Source organism: Mobula hypostoma, chromosome 11 (assembly GCF_963921235.1).
Source record: "Mobula hypostoma chromosome 11, sMobHyp1.1, whole genome shotgun sequence".
NCBI classification, from domain to species: domain Eukaryota; kingdom Metazoa; phylum Chordata; class Chondrichthyes; order Myliobatiformes; family Myliobatidae; genus Mobula; species Mobula hypostoma.
In genome coordinates, this window is record NC_086107.1 from 44,855,142 (window position 1) to 44,879,822 (window position 24,681).

General features: G+C 38.1%; 1 protein-coding gene and 1 long non-coding RNA gene across 26 annotated transcripts in view; one reads left to right on the plus strand and one right to left on the minus strand.

Annotated features, from left to right (window-relative positions):
• sox6 (SRY-box transcription factor 6) overlaps positions 1 to 24,681 on the minus strand; it is a 630,558-nt gene that overhangs the window by 387,452 nt on the left and 218,425 nt on the right. For 18 of the 25 annotated variants that reach the window (XM_063061910.1, XM_063061914.1, XM_063061906.1 and 15 more), the window contains one exon: positions 1,481 to 1,727. In XM_063061910.1, the coding sequence (XP_062917980.1) occupies positions 1,481 to 1,727 (247 nt within the window). Of the gene's footprint in view, positions 1 to 1,480; positions 1,728 to 10,694; positions 10,716 to 15,899; positions 16,025 to 24,681 lie in introns of those variants that run through there. The other 7 variants (XM_063061919.1, XM_063061918.1, XM_063061924.1 and 4 more) reach the window with 5 other exon arrangements.
• Positions 11,605 to 24,681, plus strand: part of LOC134353687 (uncharacterized) — a 93,177-nt gene continuing 80,100 nt past the window's right edge. The window contains exon 1 of the long non-coding RNA XR_010019656.1: positions 11,605 to 11,659. This is a non-coding gene — a long non-coding RNA (uncharacterized LOC134353687). The remainder of the gene's footprint in view (positions 11,660 to 24,681) is intronic.

Genomic DNA, 24,681 nt, shown 5'->3' on the forward strand with positions numbered 1-24,681 from the left:
TATGCAAAGAATGCTACTTATACTCCAGGAGGTCTCAATTTCAGCTCCAATTTCTCATCCCCTGCCTTGATACTGCAAAAAAAAAGGCAATCAAGGTACTGGATTACATGTATTCTCATCAGGCAAGGTTGCCGTTGTGGGTTGTGCAGGGAGGTGAGGGGTAGGAGGAATTCCATGCCAGATTAACCACTGAGAAGAGCTGTGCTCCTGGAATATTGCCTTTCTCTTTGCATTTTATGAAGAGCACACTTACAGAGTTTTCCAGTTAAAAATCAACAGAATGTTTGTCACAACAACCTTTTTTTAGTGCATCTTGTGAAAAAGGGAAAGTACATATCATATGAGCATACTGAATGTGTGTATGCAGGTCCATTTATCATTTATCATTTACTTGTACTATATTAAAAACGCGTCTTTGAACTTCTGAGATTCCTCACTGGCCCAGGGCTAAATTAATTACACAGTAAGCTACACGTGGATAGAACCCAAAAAGACCACAGACTTGGTCTTTGCCAGTGCAACAGTTGGAAGACAGCTATCGATCTCGACATCCCGAACTAAGGTTGGAAAACCAACGTCAAGAATCCCATTGTTAGTTTACCAGCCTCAGAAGTATGCTGAAAAATATGGACATGAGTGGATATTGAGCAAGAATGTTAATTCTGATTAAACAACTACACAAGACCAGCATCAAATTATGACTATTTTGGGTGATAAGCACTGGGACTACAGGCACCCTTTCAATGTGTGCCTTTGAACTGATCAATCTCCTTGAAAAACCTAGAAAGAAATTGGGGAGGACACTTCTTATTGTCATCGGGCATTGCAGTTTTAAAAAAGGATAGGTATGACTGAATTTTAGTATTAGGTGGATAACAAGTGGTCGTAGATCAAAGGACAGTTTACAACCACTAGATACTTGTTTCCATTGCAGTTAATAGATATAAAAATCTGGTGGGGTGAAAAGTAGACCATAAGACCAGAAGATATAGGAGCAGAATTAGGCCATTGGGCCATTGAGCCTGCCCTGCCATTCTATCATAGATGATTTATTATCCCTCTCAATCCCATTCTCCTGCCTTCTTCCCACAACCTTTGACAGCCTTCCGAATCAGAACCTCTGCTTTAAATATTCTCAATGACTTGGTCTCCACAGCGGACTGTGGAAATGAGTTCCACAGATTCACACCGACTCTTTGGCTAAAAAAACTCTTCCTCATCTCTGTTCTAAAGGGATGTCCTTCTATTCTGAGGCTGTTCCCTCCGGTCCTAGACTTCCCCACTATAGAATGCATTCTTTCCATATCCATTCTATCTATGCCTTTGAAATAGATTATCCACTACCTCCAGGGGTGGCAGAAATGTTTTAAAAATCACATTGCTGTAAGTGATATGACTAAATTTACAAGATACATTTGGACAGCAAAGCCTTGGAAACATAATTATTAAATATTAGCAAACGTGCAGGCAATGTACTTACTGCTCTGTGCTGGGTGGTAGCCATGTTGTCCCAATCACTGTCTGGCTGGAGGCTGCTGACAACCGGTTGTAGCTCCTCAGGATGAGGTTTGTTGATTACTATTGTATGCAGGGGGAGGTGTGAGGGTGTGTGCTGGTCATTGAGCTCCTCCCTTTCCCTCTCCCGTACCATTCTTTCCTGGACCATTGCCTCCTCCCCATCAGCAGAAGAAGCATACGGAGAGGCAGCTTGCTTGGAAGACATTCTGCTGTTAAAATATAAAGAAAATAAAACACAGATTCAATTATTATAAGTGCAATACAGGTTCACTGAAATAATAACAAGTGTTCAAAAAGCATGTGCTAATACGCTTGATTATTTAAATACAGATAATAAATATTTTGCTAAGAGAGAGAGCCCACTATTACTACATAATTTAGGTTTGATCATTTAGTAATGATTCTGAAGCCTCACACAGAAAGAATGAGCAACCAAAACATAGTGGGACCTTGCTCACTGCTGGGTTGCTACTATCTAGCAGTTGCCCTCTGGAGTCACAGGAATGCCTCTGGTGGATGGCTGCCAAAGAAAGCCCCTTGAGAGTGAGGATGGAGGTGTCAATGGATGAAGTACATGCCAGGGTTCACTACAACATGCTTTCAAACATGTATTGGGCTCTTTGGGGTGAAAACCAAGCAGAAAGACCTAGATGAGTGATTTTACATTGCCTTTTTATATCCACTGTCTGTCTTAACACCGAGATTGACCATAAAATGGATAGGCACCACTGCTGATTCTCTCACTCAGAAACTGCAACTTTTAAAAAATGAGATAATAAGTGTTTCAAAAAATTGGCAATAGACTTGATTTATTTTTTCTTTAGATTCTCCAAGTTACACAGCAGTCATAGTTTAGGGTTGGCAACCTATTCCAGACTCTTGCCTGTATCTTATGCAAGGCATAGGTGTTGTCAAAATAATCTTAATACCAGATCTCCACCTTATTTTCCCCTTCTCCTTAGTCCTGCCTTCCAGCCAAAGTTCCCAAACCCTATCTAAACCAGGTTTATTACATGTGCTGCCCAAAACTTCCTGACTCCCTGGTTTGTGTTCTGTTTTAAGTGATAATAGTTGTGTACATGGTGAAGAAAAATAAAATTCAAAGTACAATATAACTTTTCATAAAGCCTCTGGCCATGCAGACAATTAGGAACATCAGGTTATATCTCAGCACAGGAATTCCCAAAGGCTTTCAGAGAGATGCCTCTTCTTTAAAGGTAGACACAGAACCTTTATAAAATGCCTGTGGATCATACTGTATCTATGCAATAGCAACTTGTGTTGTTTTAAGTACAAGCTATTTCTAAGAGACATTGGCTAAAATTAATTTTTTAAACAGCTTACTATAAAATAGCATCACCCAACTTGCTGCATGTTAGCTAGACTTTCAATTCACTTAAGTCTGTCCTTGTAAAATACATGGCATGGTAGTGCCTTACTCACATGTTGACCACAGTAATCCCAAATAGAGTGAAAGTAAAAATTATTCCATGTAAGTTTCCCTTAGCCTCAAACTTGACATTTGCAAGCATTTCCCAATCAGCAGATTTTCCCACCTCACTGATTTCAAATTTTAATTACTGTGGCCTTTAATTCATCTTTATTAAGTGCAAAAGAAGGTACATTAGAAGGTACAATACACATCTTGTAATGCAACAGTTAATCAGCCAACTAAGTCAAATGCTCAACAATCTGATTCTCTGTTCGACGTCGGGTAAACTTAAAACTGAAACAGAAACTAGCAAATAATTTAGAACACTAGGAGATCTTCCACTGAACCAGGAACCAAATTAATCTGAATTAGAACACCAAAACAGGCCCCTCAGCCCACTTGTCAACATCATACAGTAATTCCATTTTTCCTACTTTGCATCCTCATCAAATTTTCGCTCTCAGTTCCTTTTGCCCCCACTCGCACGGTTGCACAATGGACAATTTGCAGTGGCCATTTAACCCACAAACCGACCATTTTTGTCATGTGGGAGAAAATCACTCAGGGGGAATCATCACATGAGGAACATGCAAACTCCACACAAAGAGCAGACACCATCAAACAGGGATCACTGCAGGTGTGAGGCAGGAGTGTTAACTGCTACACTACTGCACAACCCAGTGCCATGTCACTGTACGGTCCCAAAGTGTCCCTTGCAGGAAAGATTTAAGAAGATTTAACATCCATTTCTCACATGAATGAAAAAGATCCCATTTTTGAGTGCAGAAGAGTCCATTCTCTGGTGTTCTGACCAACATTTATCATTTATCAATATCAGAATAAGAATCCCAAAGTCAGGTTTATTGACATTGACATACGTCACAAAATTTGTTGTTCTGTGGCAGCAGTGTCGTGTAAGCCATACAGTGTAGTAGAGCGCTGTAAGTTACCAAAATAAGTAAATAGTACAGAAGTTGAATAACAAAGTACTGGTCTTAGACTATTGAGACACTTGATAGCAAAGTGGAAGAAACTGTTCTTAAAATGCTGAGTTTGGGTCTGCAGACTCCTGTACCTCCTCCTCACTACTTGTCTCGCAAAGATGGTGAGAGTCTTTAATGATGGATACCATCCATCATCGTTATTTGTTCGTCTACAGACACACTGAAAAGTTAGTCTGGACATTATCAGAATGTTGAAATGGGAGGAGCTTCCTGTGCAAAAAATGAGTTGCCATGTCTGGATGGGACAACTTGTTGAGTCATTATAATGTCCTGACAACACCTGACTGGAATGGAGAATTGAAAAAAAATAAAATGGAGAGTAGAAAACTTGTTCCTTCATTTTGGTTTATAATTCACCACCAACAAAAATTATCTCTGTGTGGAAGGTTGAACATTTGAATCTCTCTAAAATGACTAAACAGGAGAACAGTTGAAGGCACAAGCTACTGAATATAGATTGGCTATTTGGGTGAGGTGGTTAAACACTTCTAAGTGCTGTGGAACACACCATGAATCAATGCTTTTAAAAGAGAAAACTCTAGAGAAAATAGAATTATAGTTTAAAATGAACGTTTTGAGAATGTGAGCCAACATAATCTGTCACTCATCAGGGTGAGTGTTAATTCACTACTGGAGAATGGAACTTACTATGCTTTCCATCTGGCAATACTTTGATTCTGGCAGCAATACCAGAGATCCCTAAATTAGTGAAGAATTCATAAAGAGAATTGGAAACTGAGGATCCCACAGATTTTGCCAGCTCTGCAATGAAAGCCACTGTAAAAAGCCTGGGTGTGCACAACATATGAGAATCCATCAATGGAAAAGAAGTCACTTACAATCAAATGTTGACAGTTTGGTCAAAGATCTTTCCTTCATTTGCCAGGTCTGAGTGTGGACAGATAAAGTGCTTCTCCTCGTCTATCAAACTCAGTTCACTAGGAGGTGTACTGCCAGTTTAAAGTGAGTCATCCTTAAAATTTGTGTCATTCTCCGCTCTGCAAAGAAAGACCCAGTCTCCAACCGTCTGGCGTATCATCTGCTTAATGCATTACATTGTAAGATGTACTTCCCTGCCTCCCCCTCCATACTCCTCTCCGACCCAACCAACCAACCCAAATTAGTTCTGAAAGCTGAGTTGTCAAAGACTCACTCATTCAGTACTGACAAGCTTAGAGCAAATGGAATAAACAGGAATCAATGTTAATAAATCCCCTTATGAAAGTAGAGAAAAATTGCATTTCCCATCTCTAAATACACCAGTTCCTTCTGGATATTGTAAAGATCCAAAATTTGGACAAGGACCCACTTAGCTGAAGTTCTGAAGACATTCAGTTTCAACAGGTCAGGACAAAGAGAAAGAAATTGGTGGTAAAAGTGAAAGTACACTAAGTCATTTTATACTCTCCCACTCCATATAACACATAAGACCAACATTGCAACATGTCACTAACTAGCAGTACTTCTAAGAATAGCAGTCTCAAATGAATTTTGGAAATTGAAAGTCACAGAGTTAACATAACTGGACCAAAAAAGCAAAACCATTGGGTCATAAAACCTATATTAGTGCAAACTCTCCAACAATCATTGGAGTGAATTGCTGTAAACCAATAGATTTATATTGTGTGGATCTATGTACTGTAATGCGCAGGGCAAATACAAAGGCCAATGAAGGAAAGTGCTTATCCCAAAGAGCCGTTTGAAGTTAGTGATGTAATCACCATGGCTTATGTGATTCCTTCAAAATGGTAAAAAGCAACAGGGTGCACCAGCAAAGTGAAAACCAGAGATTCAATCACTTAAAGTTCAAATGGGAAAAGGCTGGATTTGATTACCAATTATAATACACAGACTGTTACATGACCCTCTGGTTACCGAAAAATATAGCCTTACACACACACTGACATGTGTGCATACAAAGCATAAAATTTACCCTGTATTTATTCACAGTTACATGTTTCTGGAATTGTAGTCAATTTGCAGACTCAGTAGACTAGTTTGGTGGAGCAAGAAGCCACTTAAATGCCTGCATTAACCAACAGCAGACAATTGGAGAATTGACATTATGAATAATCCAAAAAGAGGAGATAATGTATGTGGTTGAAAGAGAAAGAATAAAAGGAAAAGGGAAAGAGAGAGAGGTCTGAAAGTGAGATTAACCTGACAATAGAGTAACATAGATAAATCTGCAAATCACTCTTAAGCCACAATCCTAAACATACAGAACCATATGCAGAAAAGGCATTTATAATGACACAGCCTGGGTACATGAAATATGCCTTGTTCTAACACTGATATGCCTAGTTTTCAGTGTGCTGCAATTTGCAAAATAAACTTCATCGTAATTTCAAAACTAGGCACCTTGGTTAATGATCACATCCATTCTATCTTTCATTCCTTTGGGTCCTAATACAGAATCATAAAGTTTTAAATGCTGAGACTCAAATGTTCAGCATGATCCAGCTTAGTTTCTATGGAAGTGAACAGAAGTATGCTGTTTTAAATTAAATAAAGGACAATTAAGCCAAGGTTTTGGAATGATAGCTGTATGTTCTGGCTCCCAAATACAATGTTTGCTTTCATATATTTCAGTACTCTTCTCCTATATGAGCTGGCACTTAGCACAGTACAATCCTTATAAACTGAGCGCAATTATCTCATCCACATATGACAGTTAGAGCTGGATAGTTTTTGACAATGTGGTGCATTGCTGACAAACTTGATTTCCATTTTCACCAATATCTACGTTACCACCTTTCCAGTGATGCTGTCATGAAACCTCATTCAGTTAAAAGGAAATTTTTGACAAAAATTACCCTATTATATCCAAAGCTACCAACACCTTATACATTCCATTTTGAAAACTTTGAAAACATACAATAACTCAAAGCTAGCCTGATTTAATTTTATGATATGTAGTTACATTGAAGGTGCAATGTGACGCAGGCTTACTGTACCTTAACCTGTGAGTCAATTAAACTTTCTTCTTTCCTTGAAAGTGTTAACACTGAAAATTATTTTGGTAACAATGCCTGGACTTTGCTTAATTTTGTATGCATAATTTATGTCTTGGAAGTCTATCATCTGGAAATGGGATTTCAAACTCTTTAAATCTGCCAATCATGCGTTGTGCAAATCTCAATTGGATTTCTTGAAAAAGTTTGTGAAGTTAGACAAAAGAAGAGCTATGGTATTCATCACACATGTTTCTGTGCTAAAAGAGGAACAGTGCAGCTCCTGTGAGGACCTCTATACAGGGATTACAGTCGACTATATGAAAAAAATTACTCTCCCCACGGCGGCCACATCTCATTGAGATGAGGCAATGTACGTTGAGAAAGGGAAAGGGTGCGCTCCTTTGTATCTGGGCACCACCTACATGGTTATCCATCCCGAGCAACCATCATTCTGGCCCTAAGTTACCCCAAGATATGGGCTGGGAAAGGAACCAGTGATTGTAGCAAGCAAATCAGTAGCAGTCTGTACAAGGAGGCTGCAACCATCACTGAATCGACTTCCACGATGCTGACCACTAAAATGTGAGGCTAGCAAGTGTAGAAATTATCTCAATGACAGCATGGAACATTTAATTGCCATCCCATTTCCAAACCCTGTATGCGGTGTCTTCCAAATTTTTTCTGTGAGAAGGTCAAAAGGTCTGCCACAGCCATTGAAAAACGTGCCACGTGACCATGCAGAGTAAACCTCAGCTGCACTAAATTGAATTGCTCATAGAAATACCTGGGACAATGTCCCATATACATAATTTCACCCAGAATCGTTCACTCTTTCAATCTATCTTGGCTAAAACCAATATCACTGGCACATAGAAAGCATACACAGCCAGTTCCATTTCCTACGCTCATGTTTCTGAATAGGCTGTAAAGCTTATTAGAAACTTTCACAGCGGTTTGAGCCATTGACTTTACCTTCCAACAGTTTTGACTAGTGAAAATCAGAACCTGACACCTACTTAAAACTGTGTTCCTCAACACATAATGAAATTTTGCCTCCAATTTATGATAGCACTCCTTTTCCCCCTCACCGGTATTATGATGCCATTCTTCATCTTACTTCTTCCTCTCAGAATATCTAATTTGAAAGCATTGCAAAGGAAAGGAACCAGAAGTAACATCAAAGGTTGAGCCAGCACTTGCTGAGAGGCATCAATGGAGGAAGCAGGAGTAATACTGAGTGGTAATATCAAGTCACTCTGGAACGGAACAAAGTGAAGAACTAAGAATTCTGCCAAGAGGGATTATTGCTAAAGTGAGGAGTTGCTCTGCCTAAAATGCAGATAAGCAGACCCTGACTATTCATGAGAAATACCAGTTGGTGGTATTTATGCAAAGTCAGTTATTTCAACTGTACCTGATTTCTGCGGCTCAGAACTACACTGAGCTATCGTAGTAGCCGCAGATTCAAGCTTTCTAAATAGTTTAATAATGATCTTTTCAAATGGTTTGACATGTTATTTGTCACAAAACACAGTGCTGCATTTGTCCAGAATGTGTTGGAATTATGTCTCAAGACCAATCTGATTTGACCTGGATGCAATTGAGATGGTAACAAATTGATCCAAATCTCATTCACAATGAGTTAGAAAATATTTTCAATAGCCTGTCTTCATTTTTCACTTCAATCTTGCCAGGTGCACACTCTCAGTGGGTTTCACTTCAAGTGCTGGGACTGATTCAATCACAATATTCACTGTGCACAGGAACTCTGCCAAGTCCCAGTTGGGGTTGTATTACTTAGCTGAAGAGCTGACACCTTGTCTGGTCTACCTGACCTCTTCCATTACACAGAATGCTTCTGAGACAAACTATTGACTCACGCAAACAGAGGGTCAACAGTTTGTTCTTCCAACTGAAGTTAGGTATTAGATGTACTGTGAAAGACTTCTTAGAGATAATCACAGCCAATGAAAACACTGGAACATGAAAAGAGAGAAAATGACAAGATTAAGAAAGAAAGGAGAGAAAAAAAGAGGAAAAAGGATGAAAAATGGAATGAAATACGAGAGCTTTAAGAGAGGAATTAGGAGAAAAAGGGAATAAGAAAAAAAATCAGTTTGAAAAGATTTTAAATACAAAAAAGAAAACAACAGAAGCAAATAAAGAAAATAAGCATTTTGGTTCTACTTCTTGATTGCTTGCTGCAGAGAGTAAATTTACTTTGTACTCTATTCTGTAAAATGCCCAAATCAGTTAACCTTAGGTAATCATACCAGCATTTTTCAAATTAGCAAAATCATTAACTTCCTCCTATGGTTTCTTCAAGCAAATACATCCTGATTAAAATGCTCATAAAGCAGTGTATAACTGTTAAAGACAAAATTTACAAATCTGTCACATGTTTTCATGAATATTTCAGTGAATGAAGTGCTTGAAATATCAGGTGCAAGATAAAATAATTAAGCTAATCCCTATTTAAATAGGAATTTTATGAAGCAGTCCATGTTTCAAAAAGGATTTAACAGCTATTGCTACAACTCTCAAAATTCATGGAGGTTGTGCAGTGCAGAGTTTCTGTCTTGCAGGGGAAAATATTAATATGAGAGAATAAGAAATTAATGAGATTCACTAATCTAATTATGGACTTTTTTAATAAATATAATATTTTGAAAAACACATAAATATTTCAAAATTACATCTGAGAAATCACTGTGACAGCAATTTAAAGCCAAATTATACATAATGAGGAAATTCTCTGATCAATTGTCTTTCATATTTAATGTTAATGATTTACAAGTTTCATGCTCCTAGATAATGAAGAGTACATGAACTGTGGGTGGCTGACAGCAAGTTGCATAAAATAGCCCATTTCAATAGTTCCAAGCTGTCATTAACTTTAAAACTGAAGAGTACAAGCATCACACACTTCTGATTGGACCCATGCACTCACATGACCTTTCACTGACGGCCAATTTTTCTTTCATCACAAGGCTATGGGGAAAAAATAAGGGAAGTGGGACCAATTGTGCAGCATTTTTAAAGAGCCAGGGCAGACATCATAAATCAAATGACCAGCTGTATGATTCTGGTTCTATGAGTGTAATATTGAAAATTAATAGTGAATATATAACAAGTTCAAATGACACTTATTTGCTGGCATTCACCTAGATCTTGCCATTTAACACCATTTATAATATTCCTCTACTTCACTTTCAATTTTTTTCCATCCTTCTTCATGGTGATGAGCTGCTTCCTTGAATGGTTGAAATCCTTCTGGTGAAGGTAAGAGGAGAAAACAATGGAAATTCAGCAGATCAGGCAGTAACAACAGAAAGAGAGAGTGAACGTTTGAGGTCAAAGTCCCATTGTCAGAATTGGAAAAGAAGAAAACTAATTGGTTATAAATTGCAGAGAAGTTGAGGGTGAATTATCAGAACAAAGGAAGTATCTCTGACCAGTGTTCTCATAATGATAAGATGATTAATAAGGGAAATTAGAGTGAGAAAGCAAAGGGTCTTGAAAGGCATGTAAATTGCAAGTCAAAGTTACAGAAGATGCTCACCAGGTCAGGTGGCTTCAGTAAAGAGAGAAAAAAAATTGATGGATAATGCATTAGCAGAACTGGGCAGTATAGAAAACAAATTATCTGAAATTGTTGAATTAGATATTGGGCCCTGAGGCCTGCAATGTGCCCAGAGATGAAATTAGTGCTCTTTCATCACGTTTACGTTGGGTCTCTTTGGAAAAGTATGGGAGGCTCCAGACAGAAATAGGCAGTTTTACCTTATCTTTTCCAACCAGCCTGAGGTCCAAAGAGTTCTTTCAGATGAAGCAGAGATTCAACTGGACTTCTTCCCTATCTAGTGTATTATTTTCATTACTCACAATGTGGTTTGATCTGCATCGAAGCCCAAATGCAGACTGTATGATCATCTTGCAGAGCTCCTGCATTCCGTCCAAACGGGTGACACTGAGTTTCCAGCTGTTTGTCACTTTAATTCCAGTGAGGCCCAAAGTAAATGTGAAGAACGTGACCTCATTCCACAACCATCAGGATTCAATGTCATATTCAACAGCTTCAGATAACTAGCTTTCTCTGTTTGTAGCAGAACTCACAGATTTATATGTAGATTATCCATTTATAATATTAATTTGTTTTTTCTCTATTTGCTGACACTCAATTTGTTGGCACACAATTTGTTGATTATTACTTCTAGCTCTAACCAATATTTTATGACTTCTACGTGTTCCCATATTTGTTTTCTTTCCTTCTAGCGTTGCTCATTAATCTATCAAACAGATGGCTTCATAAACATCTTATCACCACAGCAACACTGGCCGCACCCTATTAGTGATGTTCCTTTTGTCCTACCTATCCCTCCACCACCCATTTTTCAACTTGAAACTAGTTTGTTTTCTTTGCTTTCTCAGTTCTGATGAAGGACCTTTGACAAAATCCATTAACTCTGTTTCTCTTTCCACGAGTGCTGCCCGACCTGCTGGATATCCACAGCATTTTCTGCTTTTGAGCCACTATTGACCGACAGTCCCAATTACACTACCCCTCACAGATACAGAGATTCTTCAGATGCTGAAAATCCTGAACAACACACACAAAATGCCGGAGGAACTCAGCGGGTCAGGCAACATCTATGGAGGAAAAATAAACAGTCGACGTTTCAGGCCATGAACCTTTTGTGTGAACAGAGTGATGAAGTCGAGACTTGGATGTCCTGTCAGCACTTTAGGTGAGTGGAACGGGAAAGGCAAGATGCTAAATGTCCCATCAGCACAAAATATCAACTGTTAAGATCACTGTTCCTCTGTTGCTGACCATTTCACCATCAGGAAAAAATGAAAGTCAGCACAAAAAATTACAAAACACACCTAAGCATTAGTATGCAATAAGGCATGATTTTAAGTCAATTAAGCACCCCTGAGTTTCCTCTTAGTCCCTACCTTTAGTGTCCCTTTGTCTGACTTGCCATTCTGATACAGTGTCATACCAGTGATCCTAGCAGAGCTGTTTGAAGAGAAAAGAGGAGGGAAATGCAGAAGGCCTGAAAGGACGTCCACATGCAGACCTGGCTGCTTCCGTCATCTTTGCAGGTGCCGCAGCAATGCAGGCCGGCTGCCAGAAAGGAAAAGCATGTGTGGTGACAGTGTCACAAGAAAGGGAAGAAGGGGGCTCCCTTCCTGAAATATTACGGGATGCTCTGCTCCATGGAGCCGCTCCTACTCTTCCTGCAAGCCACCGCTGTGGTTGGAGAAGCAAATGTGCCAATGGAGTTGCTTATTGTTTTCACACGGAACAGAATGGGCTACAAGTTGCCTGCAAAGCTCTAGAGAAAGTTGGTGTTGCGGGCTGTTTGGCAGACTTCTCAAACTTCAAACTTTAAAGTAAATTTATTATCAAGGTACATACATGTTACTATGTACTACCTTCAAATACACTTTCTTGCAGGTGTAGCACGCAGGCATTTACAGGAAAAGGGAAATACAATAGAATTTACAAAAAGCTATACGTACACAAATACTGACAAAAAATACAAATGTACCAAAGAAGACAAACTGTGCAAATGAACAAAATACTGAGAACATGAGTTGTAAAGGTTCGTTGAAAGTGATTCTGTAGGTCATAGAATCAGTTCAAAGGAGTGGTGAATGAAGTTATCTGCCCTGGTTCAGAAAGCTGATGATTGTAGGGTAATAACTTTTCCTGAGCTGGTGGTGTGGTACCTAAGGCTTCTGTACTCCTGCCCGATGGCAGGAGCAAGGAGAAGGCACGGCCTGGAAAGTGGGGGTCTTTGATGATAGATGCTCCTTTCTTGTAGCAGCACTACATGTAAATGTACCCAGTGGTGGGAAAGCTTTGCCTGTGATGGACTGGGCTGTATCCATCACTTTCTGTAGACTTTCCAGTTCCTGGGCAATGATGTTTCCTTACTATGCCATGATTAGGATACTCTACACTGTGCATCTGTAGAATTTTGACAAAGTTCTTGGTGACGTAGTGAATCTACACAAACATTTACAAAAGTAAAGGTGCTGTTGTGCCTTCCTTGTGATAACAATTACATAAAGGCCCCACAACAGATCTTCTGATAAGTTAGTGCCAAGGAGTTCCTCTTATAGTCAATAATCAGCTCTCTGATTTTGCTGATGTTGGGTGAGAGGTTGTTGTTGTGGCTCTACTCACCAGATTTTCAGTCTTCCTCCTATATGCTAATCTGTCACAATCTTTGGTTCAGCCAGCAACAGTGGTGTTATCAACAAAATTAAATATGGCATTGGTGCTGTATGTAGCCACAAAATCATACGTATAAAGTGAGCAGAGCAAGAGACTAAGCACACAATCCTGTGGTGCACTTGTTCTGTGGTGATTGTGGAGATGCTGTTGCTAACCTGTACTAACTTGGGCCTGCCAGCGAGGAAATAGAGGATTCAGTTCCACAAAGAGAAACCAAGGCCCGGGTCTTGGAGCTTAGTTCTTAATTTTGATGGGATGATAGTTTTGAATGCTGATCCTGATGTTTGCGTCTTCATTGAGGTTCTAGAGTTGAGTGAAGAGCCAATAAAATGGCATCTGCTGTTGACTTGTTGTGATGATGGGCAAATTGGAGAGGGTGCAGTTCACTCCTCAGGCAGAAGTTAATCTGTTTCACGGTCAACCTCTCGAAACACTTCATCATTTATTGTATATACTTGTGGAAGAAGTATTTCGAGAGTTTGGTCATGAAGCATAAAAACGCTTGCCTGAGGATTGATCTGATTCCATTCCAATTTGCCTACCACCAGAATAGCTCAATAGCAGATGAATTTCATTAGGTATGTCCAATGCCTTTAATGCTGGCTTTGACCAACAGAATATGGAAGCATCTTCACAAACCCCACAGTCCCCTGACAACTTTGTGATCTCAGTCACGGAGGCCAACATAAGAGCATTCATCAGCAGGGGGAATCCAATGGAAGCATCTGGTCAAATACTGAAGACCTGTGCTAATTAAATGGCTGGATAAGTTCAACCTCTCGCTTCAACAGTTTGAGGTATCCACCTGCTTCAAGCAGGCTTCAGACAAGCCATTGCCCAAGAAGAACATGGTAACATGCCTCAAAGTCTATCATCCAGTAGCAATGACATCCCAGACAAAAAAGCAATTGTCAGCATTTTCCCATCAAAGTCTACCTCTGAAACTCCCATAGGAAAAATATACCATAGGGAATAGCTATGCAGAGAGCTATCACATGTATTATCTTTTCCCCATGCCCTGACTATAGGCTGTATGTCCAATGTTCTACCATTTACACAGCCTATCAGTATTTTATCTTCTAAATCACATACACTGTCAACATCAGATTTGATAGCTATAATTTTGGAAAGCTTTCTTAGCCTGCTTTCCTGTCTAGGTTTCTGCTCATTGGGTCTTTGAAATGCAATAGGACAATCATAAGGTGAAATTTAGAGGTGCAGGTTTACAGCAGTTTTCAAGAGTGTGGGTTGAGGTTATGATGGAATATAAAGATTAGGCACAAAGTTGCTAGCATCCTATTTCATTTCCAGAGCTATCTCAGTATCAACAACTGCCTGTTTAGCTTCCTCCATACTGGTTCGGACATGTGGCTGCACTTGTTCTCCAGCAGAAGCTTCTGCTGTCTATGTTGTCCTGCTATAGGGAAGTGGGCCTCTAAATAACGTACAACTTGATGTGGCTAGCATAGTGGAATAGCTGCGGTTGTGGAGGTGAGATCTGCAGCGATGCTAAATATGGGAGAGTGCAGTGACCATTGGGTGAGCTGTCCAACAGAGATCACTCATCAGTAAGCCATGTCTGACAGTGGTGGTGCAGATGGTGGGTTATGCATTTGATAAAATATTCCCTGTGAGGCCATGACTGTTGATCTTTTGCAGGCTGGGTGTACCTTGGGACACTCTGAGTCTCTGAGAATGCAGGGTATCTCTCCTACTTTGCATCTTCTCCACCACAGATTCTGGTGCAGGTTCCAAAAAGGTTTTGCATCCGCAAACTGCTATGTATGGCCATTCTGTTTTGTGGGTCAGATTCATCTTGGAAACCTTCTGCCAAAACCTGCTCAAATCCAATGTTGCTTCCCTTTAGGGAGTGCAGTTTAGACTTAGGGCTTGTTTTAACTGGAGCTGGCCACTCAAGCAGTTGGTTTTTGGAGCCAGTCAATACAGCATACCACTGGCAGAACAGCAAAATTATTAAAACTAGTGAGGAACACAAGGTTGGTGCAATACCTGCTTTATAATCAATAGATATGGATTAATCATGCATTGTGATGCTGTGACCATTGCTAAGTGTTAATGAATTTAGCCCCAAATTTTTTGAAGGGGATTATGGAATACTCTACAACACACTTATTATCGAAGGTAAACAAATGAGCAGAGAATTAATGTGTTTCCCAGGTGCACGGAGTCGGCAAAGGAACAAGAGTCAAGGCCTCACAGGGGAGTCAGGTTTATTGGATTTGTTTTTCAAATGCCATAATCCAGCATCTGCACCACCACTATCAGGCACAACTCATTGGAATACATCACTCACCAACCAGCAATCTCTATCGATCAGGACTTCCAATGGTCTCACGTGGTCCCAGCACTCTCATGCACTTCGCACAGCTGCAGGTCTCACATACGCATCACCTACTATTCTACTATGATAGTCACATCACTCAAACAGAATGCATATTACTTAGAGCCACACTTCTTCTGATGTCACTCATTAAAATAGACTAGGTCGTGATCATTCTTCAGCTTAAAAACATCTGATGTCAGAAAAAGGATACAAGCTTTTTGTGGCCTTTCAAATTTTTGACTAATCTACATTTACTTTTATCTTAGATAGTAAATATTACTGGAACTAATGAGCAAGTTGATTACATTCAGTTTCATATCCCTCAATTACCAACTACAAATACTTCCTGTCGATTCAAAATTGAAACAATTAAATCAATTTTATGTGAACTTACTTGGCATGCATTACAAATCTTTGATAATTCCCGTGTCATTCACTTGCTTGCATAAAGATGGATGGCAAATGGTAAACAATAAAAAAGCTGATTGTTCTCACCAAGGAACAGGCACAAAATCTCTGCCCGTAGTTATCCTTATTTAAAAAATCATCCACTTTGCCCAACTCTTTTAATTAAGCAATATTGTCCATTAATCAAGCGCTTAATGGGCTTTCATCTGTTTTAATAAAATTCAGTAAAAATAGAGAAGATAATTTATTCATGCCACTCCCTCAGAATTTCAACATTCTTTATCAAAAAGAAAAAATATTGTTTTATCTTATTTTCACAATGTGGTGGGTGGATATTAACTTCAACTGAGATAGCACAACCAATAGTTATGCAGACTAGTGTGAATGGCTTGCAATGTTCAAAAATAAAGAGGTTAGAAGCAGTAACCCAAAAACTTTCCAGTACATTAGCTTGTTTGAAAGGAAGCTTTACTCTGCATTTATGAAACTCAACTTCTGCAACCTGTTCAGGTAACACATGTGATGTTGGATTACTTGTAAGATATAAATGACCGCAACAATACACAGATACAAATAAATACAACAGAAATGTGGCTGATTGGGAAGGATAACAGTTTTGCTGTTTGTTGAGCGTCTTTTCATATACTGCTACAACTGATCAATTGTTAGATCAATAGAATGGATGAAAATCTATCAGTTTAATAAGAAAAATGCAACTATTATTAACTGTACATATCCTGTTTTGGTTGTCTTGTAACCAGGTTTGCTAGATTGAGTGGTTTTAATCTTTATTCTCGAATTACAGTTCTGTGACATTTTGTGAAAGTTAGCTAAAATGCAACATAATATAAATAAGAATTGCATTTCATTATGCTGGGGATGTGTAGACAGGATAATTTTAAAACACTGAAATTTCCACTAGACAAGCCAATCCTACAACTTCATTTATATATGCTGAAATATCATTCTAACAATGGATCTTCTCTTTGACGAAATCTATCAATTACCTGAACCAATATTCAAACACTTGCATGCCAATTCTATTACAATATAGTTTATTTGTTTTACATGAATACAAATTTCAATGACAGGAAATAAAATGTTGGAAATACACAATTGATAACTTGGCATAAGTAAGCAGAAGTGTTACCAAAGTGGGTCTTGGCTTAATTTTCTTTTAGATTCAGTTGCATCTGCATTCCTTTAAATGGTCAGAGCATTTATGGAAAGCTCTCCAGACTACTTAATATCTACTTTTATGATACAGTCACAATAGTATCCCTTTGTATGCTGAAAAGGACATTCATATCTTTCACACATGTGCTTCTTCAATCTCCCTGAAGGTGGATAGGGCAGACGTTTGGTAAGATGAAGCTTGATGTAAACAGCTGCTTTATTTCACAGTGCATGAAAACGCAGAGCAACAGTTAAAATTATTTCAATCAGGATAACTTATCTGCATGTAATGTTACCAAAATGGCTGTAAGGTGTTTATTGAATACTGAGACGTTAATGAATTGCTTATTGTTCACAGCCTTTGGAGGGAAGATCTTCATTAGCACATTAACCAACTCTGTTCTAGGTGCCATTTATTAAAAAAAATTGTGAGAATATATTTGCTTTGAAAATGCAATGTTAAAAGTAACACATTCCAAATCTTTACTGTAGAAGTTTGGTCAAAAGAATCCAAAAATGAGACAGGAAACTAGGTTAATAATTCCCATGTGGCCCTCGTGAAGGACCAGAGCTGAAATGCTAACTCACCTTTCCCCTTCAGGTGTTATTCGATCTGCCCTTTATTTGAATTTTGATTTCAGGTTTTCAACATTTGCATTCGCTTGGGTCTCCAGTTCCTCTGTGCTGATCTATTTACCACCAATGTCATTCTCTAATTATCCCATACACATGGATGTCATTAGACATTAGGTTTTAAGATTTTATGGAATTGACAGGTTGATTTACACATATTGTTCCAATTCCACATTGTAATGTTCACCATTAAGAGAGTCAGAGACAATTCTTTCTGTGGATCTTACAGGAAACGTGAGAATTTAGAAAGCTGCAAAGGACATTCAGTGCTCAAAGGGATAACACACAGTTCTCCAAAGAATTTCAAGTCCCAGAACAACTAAAATACTACATCTGCTATTTAAATAATGCTTCTAAATCCCATTTAAATATGCAATATGACATTTTCATTCCAATCCAACACTACGAAGACTTAATCCAGCTATTTTGTTTAATAAGCATTGTCAGTGAGTATTCTCGTTCCTAGTCTACAACATAAACAGCTTCCTAGCCCTCAATACACTGGGAAAGGAAAGAAAAGTCAAGGAATGTCAGCAGAACATTTTTTTAAAGATAAAACTGCAGCAAATGCACAACAGGTCAATCATAATCTGAAAGAAAGGTGAGTTAATATTTTAGATGAGATCTTCCCATTAGTACCCTGCCTGAAATAATGTTTTTTTCCTTACAGTGTCCTTTCAAATACACTACATTTCCAGCATACTCTTTTTAAATAAAATCTGAATATAGAAGAAGCAGGTCTGCTGGTATAAAAAAATGGAATGAGTACATGTTGGGTCTGACGCACAGGGAAGAAACAACTGAGTCAGGAATTTTCACTTGAGGATTTGACTGGAAGTATACAGGACGTGCTCCATTTCACGTCCCCAGACAATACATTATTGTGATTTTGTTCTCAAAGTGGTAAACTGGTGGCTGAATATTGCCCCATAAAATAAACAACACTTTGTGATGAATTGATTATTCACCTTATGGGAACCTGTTTGAATTTGCAACAGATATTAGTGATGGTAGATTGAGAAACAAAAACAAAAGCCTTTCACCTCCTATAAGTTACTTTCAAATGACCACAGCAGAGTATGTAAAAAAAATATTAAAGTTCTTAAAACATGACATGCTTAAGCACAGCTGTGAAAACAGTCTGCTGAAAAATTATAACTTAATTTTTAAAAATTGAGCTATGAGGTGTTTTCTTTAGGAATAACATACCCTCATTTTCACTCGGCCAATAAAGTTGTTTCCTTTAATCAAATTAAATTGAAATGTATTTATACAAGAATTCATTTAAGTTAAATCCAAAGACAGAGTTTATTTAAATTTAAGAATGTCACATGTAGTGTTATTTTATGAAAACTTAAATACACATTTTATTTGTATTAACTTCACTCAATGGTCTCTACTTTTTCTCACCCCAATTTAGAACTGTAGGACAGTGTTTGGCCAGATTGCACTGATGACTAGCAGTGGTTTCATTCATCTATACTAGTGCAGTGGATATACCATGGCATCACTGAATATAGTGAGCTCAGTGGCAGATCCAAATCATTCTAAGCTGAAAGGCCAAATACATTATGGATGGCCACTTCAATACTTGTCAGTTTTACACCAATAACAAGTAAAGCTAAGATTTTTTTTGGACCTTTTTAATTTAAGTTAATTTTTTGATTAATTTGTACAACATGTTTTCAAAATAATTTATTCTTAAGAAGTATTTCAATAGCCTCTAAATGTCCCTGATCGCTAGAGACACAGATATGGTGAAGAAAGCTTTTGACACCACAAGTTGTCTGTACAGTTTCAGGAGCATCTGAGAGAAACACTTGAGTGTGTGAAGTTTCGAGGACTGGTCCCAGTGCAGGTTGCTCTGTTTTGCAAGATGGCTATGACAGTAAAGCTCTAGGACAATGAAAGCCACAACAATGAAAAGAGTAAATATAGCTGGAGGCATCCTGTAGAGTCAGACAGGGAACCATAGAGGTACAGCAGTTAGTGCCCCTGTCTCACAGTTCTGGTGGTCTAGGTACTATCCTGACCTCTGTGTGCTGACTGCACGTTCTTCCTGTCACCTGGGTTTCTAACAGGAGCTCCAGTTACCTCCCACATCAAAAATTGACACTGTAGTCTACACTTTACTTAGGTAAATGAAACAAATGTTGAGTTGATGGCCACAAGAAAGAATAGTTCATATGGCTACTGAGAAAACAGTAGAGAGGGAATGGGATAACCATGTTTGAAGTGAACACAGGTTGGATGGCTGTAATGGCCACTTTCTGTGATGTAACAAGCATAGATATATGAAGAGCATGACTTGGTCCTATATCATAACTGAGTCAAAATCTCCAACAGGCTGTAAGCATGTAATCAGTCTTGCGTTGTGGTTTTCCAATCATTCACCGCATACAAATTGGTGACAACACTTGCATACAAAACAGCAACTGCACTTCAAAGGCATTGTTGCAACATATTTTGGGATGTTCTGACATAATAGGGAACTAAATGAGTACCGGTCTTTTCTTCCTTCATACTCTGATGCAGTACTGTATTTTAAATATCACATGTAATGAGCTTTGGATAAGATCTCAATTGAAGTTTGAGTGTGATATAAATAATCATAAAATCTTGATCATTTTAACTATTTGATGAAAGTTATGGAGCCCTCGTGTAACTGTTAATATTCCTTCCTGAAAAGGCATGAAAATAATTGGCCATTCATCTTTTAACAATTTGCCAGGATTTAGTTTCCATAGCACAGGACTTTATTCATCTCACGGCATGCCCTGCGTTTCTAATTATGTCAGCGTATGTGGAGCATTTGCCTCAGAGAAACAAGGTATATATTATAGGTGACACTAGTCTGGCTATTCAGCTTACTGCACATATCTCTAGTTATGATCTCCAGAAAGGCATTCATAGAGACAGCACAAAATCCTTACTATTTATCTATTCTATTAACAATAACACTAATGCCTTATTTTCACTCTGCAGTCTACTAAATGTACAAATTGAGTATCTGCCAGAGTCTCTTGATGAATAGGTGAACTTCAAGAAAACATTTGGCTTGGTAAAGAATCCACCAACTGAGTAGCACATTAAGTAACATCCATGTCAGATTGAGTCACTATATTTAGAAAATTGGAGTAATTTTAAAAGCCATCAGAAATTATTTTATATGGATGTTTTGGTCAGATGCTAATCTCTCAATCAGCTTTCATTTGAATCCCAGCACCCACTGAAATTAGCGTTTCATTACATTGCACAGCAGTTTTGCTGGTGGGTTACTTGTGGGATGAAAACCCTCAAATGTTCAAGGGGTTAAGAAAAGGAAAGAAGAAATTTACTATTCAAGTGGACTTTCCAAAACTCTTACAACAAAGCTTGAAGTTCACTTATTCTGAGAAAAGTATAGAAACCGCCACAGCTGCCACTGAATTGTAAGTCTGAACCACAATCAGAACTGAAGAAGTCAAAAATACCACACCCCTTTCTTTGAAAAACAGTTTCAAGGTGCTCTTGCATGAAGTTAGGCTCCATTCCCAAATGACTAACTCAAATCAACTGATACAGCTAAGTGGACTGTATTTATTTTTGATCTGCTGCTCTGACAGAAGTACCAGGAGTATTTCTGAGATCTGATCACCAGGAATGACTGCTGCCCTGATCTTTTTACCAATTTGTTAATGTAAATGGAGTTCAAGTGAGATTAGTTTCAGTTTGTATGTTAAAGAAATCACCACAGAGTCATTGGGGTCAAGCAGCCTCTTTTGGCGCTGTAAATGTTCTTGATCCAAAGTCCTCTTCTCATTGTTACCATCAGGGAGGAGGTACAGAAGCCTGAAGGCACACACTCAGTGATTCAGGATCAGCTTCTTATCCTCTGCCACCTGATTTCTGAATGGATGTTGAAACCATGAACATTACCTCACCACTTCTTTTATTTCTGTTTTTGCACTATTTAATTTAATTATTTTATATGCATGTGTATAATATATGTATATACACACACACATACACTTATTGCAATTCAGTTTTTTTCTATATTATTATGTATTGCATTGTATTGATACTAAACCTGATTCTGATTTATATCCTACAGTTCTGTATAACAGAGAGGTTAGGTATCTGTGTTGAATTCACAAAGCATCAGATTGTTGAGGTAAACAGCAGTCTTTGGATACATTATTAGGGTGCATTGGTTGAGATATCTTACAGGGAATGTGAGTAGGCTGAATTATAATTCAGTGATACTGTAATCAACTCACAATCCTCTCCTCACATCTGTGTAAGTTCATTCATCACCCTTATATAATTGTGATTCACCCAGTCAGTTCTCTAACAATACTGACAGCGATCACTGCTTATGCACAAATATTCTTAAATTATAGATCAGTCACAAGTACACTTTTTAACATGAAATTTTTTAAAGTGTGAAAATGGGAAGTTACTACAATTCATTGAATTTCTTCTAATTTATGTAAATATTCTATTAAGCTTCTCAGTATGTCATCTTTACAGTTATGTTTCTCCTCAGTATTTCTCAATGCTTTCTGTTAACCTCTGTTTCTCTTTCTCTGTCACTCAGTTTTCTTTTCTTATTGTTTTCCTGAGTCTTGGCAGTGATTGCCAGATCTATACAAGGGTTATTCATTGACAGAATGATTCCCAGGCAAAACAATCCGTCAGTGTACTTAATAAAATAGGCTACAAACATATCACTGCTTGATCAGGATATGTTTCTCTATGTAAGAGAAGTAGACAATGGAATGAAATGTTGATGCTGGTGACAACTAGCTGAAAATGATGAAAGAACTACAGTTTCACTAGGAACTCTGGAAAGGTTACTTTATCATACAGCCCACAAACATGGTAAATTTTAATGGCATGCATTTAAACTTAGGCAATTCTGTCACTGGGTTTCAGCAGCCGAAAACAACTCTATGCCTACAGCTCAGATGTGATGGGATGTTTTGACTTGTGAATTTTCCCTACATATAGCATTACATTCAACAACTACTTGTATATAATTAGTTAGCATTATGGACTTACTGCTGTCTGCCTTTACAGTTCGCTAACAGTGCCAAGTGTCTCCCCATATCAAAACGGATATCCTATTTCTGCCGAGCAAAAGTTGTGGTTTCTCAACTCCGACTCGCAAGTCACAGACTGTCCTTGATAACACTAGTTTATCATTCCTCTCTCACTGTGACAGCACTTTGAAATGCAGCTGGCCACCAAACTCACAACTAAACCAGGCTGATGACAAAAAACATGCTTTTTAAATAATTTTAAAAATGAATTATGAGAAGGCATCTTTTATTTTAGTGGTTACTGGCAGGCTCCAAAAGCTATTCTACCCCACTCTGTGATGCTTCAAGTTATTGAGTCAAATGTCAGGCAGAGCAGTTTTTAAATTTAATTGCAAAACAATTCTAAAATTGCTAAAAAGGTCACAATTAAAAATTAACATTTTAATTGTAATATTACTGGCATTTTCCTTTCCGTGTTGAACAAATACTCTCCAGTACTGTATATATGGTATAAACAAAGATGTTAATGATATATAGGTAACGAGCTGAGAGAGCTAGCACAAAATACTGCTCTCAACTGATTGTAATCAATAAGCTGCTTGTACTGCTAAGTTGTTTAAATAATTGAACCATGTACAACTGAGACATTGTACAAAATCATGAACAATGCAAACTTTACTCCAAAGATAATATAGAAGACATTCTAATATTTCTACCTTGAGCTTCTTTTGTTCATGCAATTAAACTAGAATTAGGAGACTCTCAAAATAACAATTAAAAATCAAAACCTATTTTGTATCTATTTGTTCTACTTAATTTTGAAAGTTAAACATTCAATATGCCTTCAACTTCTATCAGTATTATATCTTATTATTGTTGTTTTGGGGATTAGGAAGCCAATAAGATTTTTCCATAAAGAGCTTACTTAAATGCTGCACAATGTTTATGAAGTTATGACAAATGATTTGCTGTAATTGATAGCAAACTCCACACTTTGAAACTTTAAGGCACATTAACGAGAAGCCTCTGCAATAATAAAATAGCCAAGAACTATCCACAGATCTGGGTCAGACTCTGAAATGTTCCTACTTGCTAATGCTGCAGAAATTGTGCCCCAACGATTTTTAAAGTTTTGCAAACTGTGAATTTTTAATATCATAGTGTTTTAGGCTTTGATTGTGCTTGGTGACTCACAAGACAGTGCTAGAATAAAGCAAGTTTTCCATTTCTTAACTCTAGATTTCTGGTTAGGATTTAAGATTTGAATAAAGTTTATCCCAGCTCATCAGTGTATCTTAGCCTTGAATTCCAATCAGCCAGCCAACACTCAGTATCACACAGTACTTGTACAATCAGTAGGTCTCACTTCATTAATTCATCACAACACAGAACGAGGCCATTCAGTCCATTCAGGCTCTGTGAGATGGCAATCCTATTAATCTCATTAACCCTCTCTTTATTCCCATGTAGACTTGCAGCTCATTCTGTTTTACACATGTCTATTATTACTTCTGGTATTAACCTACTGCATGGGGTAATTTATTGACAACACGTCCGTGGGATGTGGGAGGAACACCTACAAGAAGCTTGTGTAATGACAAGACTGCATGCAAACCTCATACAGGCAAACGCCAAGGTCAGGATCAAACTGCGGTCACTGGAGCTGTGACCCAGCTGCACTAACTGCTGTTCCACTGTGACACGGCTCTGTACTTCTCTAATAAGTGAGAGGTTACTGCACCGTGCGCTGAACCACCAAAGACCTTCTTAAGAAGAGCTTAATAGAATAGAATTCAAAGAAATAAAATAACATTATCCAGATCTATTCCACATCCTCTGAAAGTTTCATGCAGCTTTTTTGACATTTTAAACTCATGAAATCACCAATACCATTTGTAACATTAAGCAAATTTTATACTCATCCGAGAAAATGCG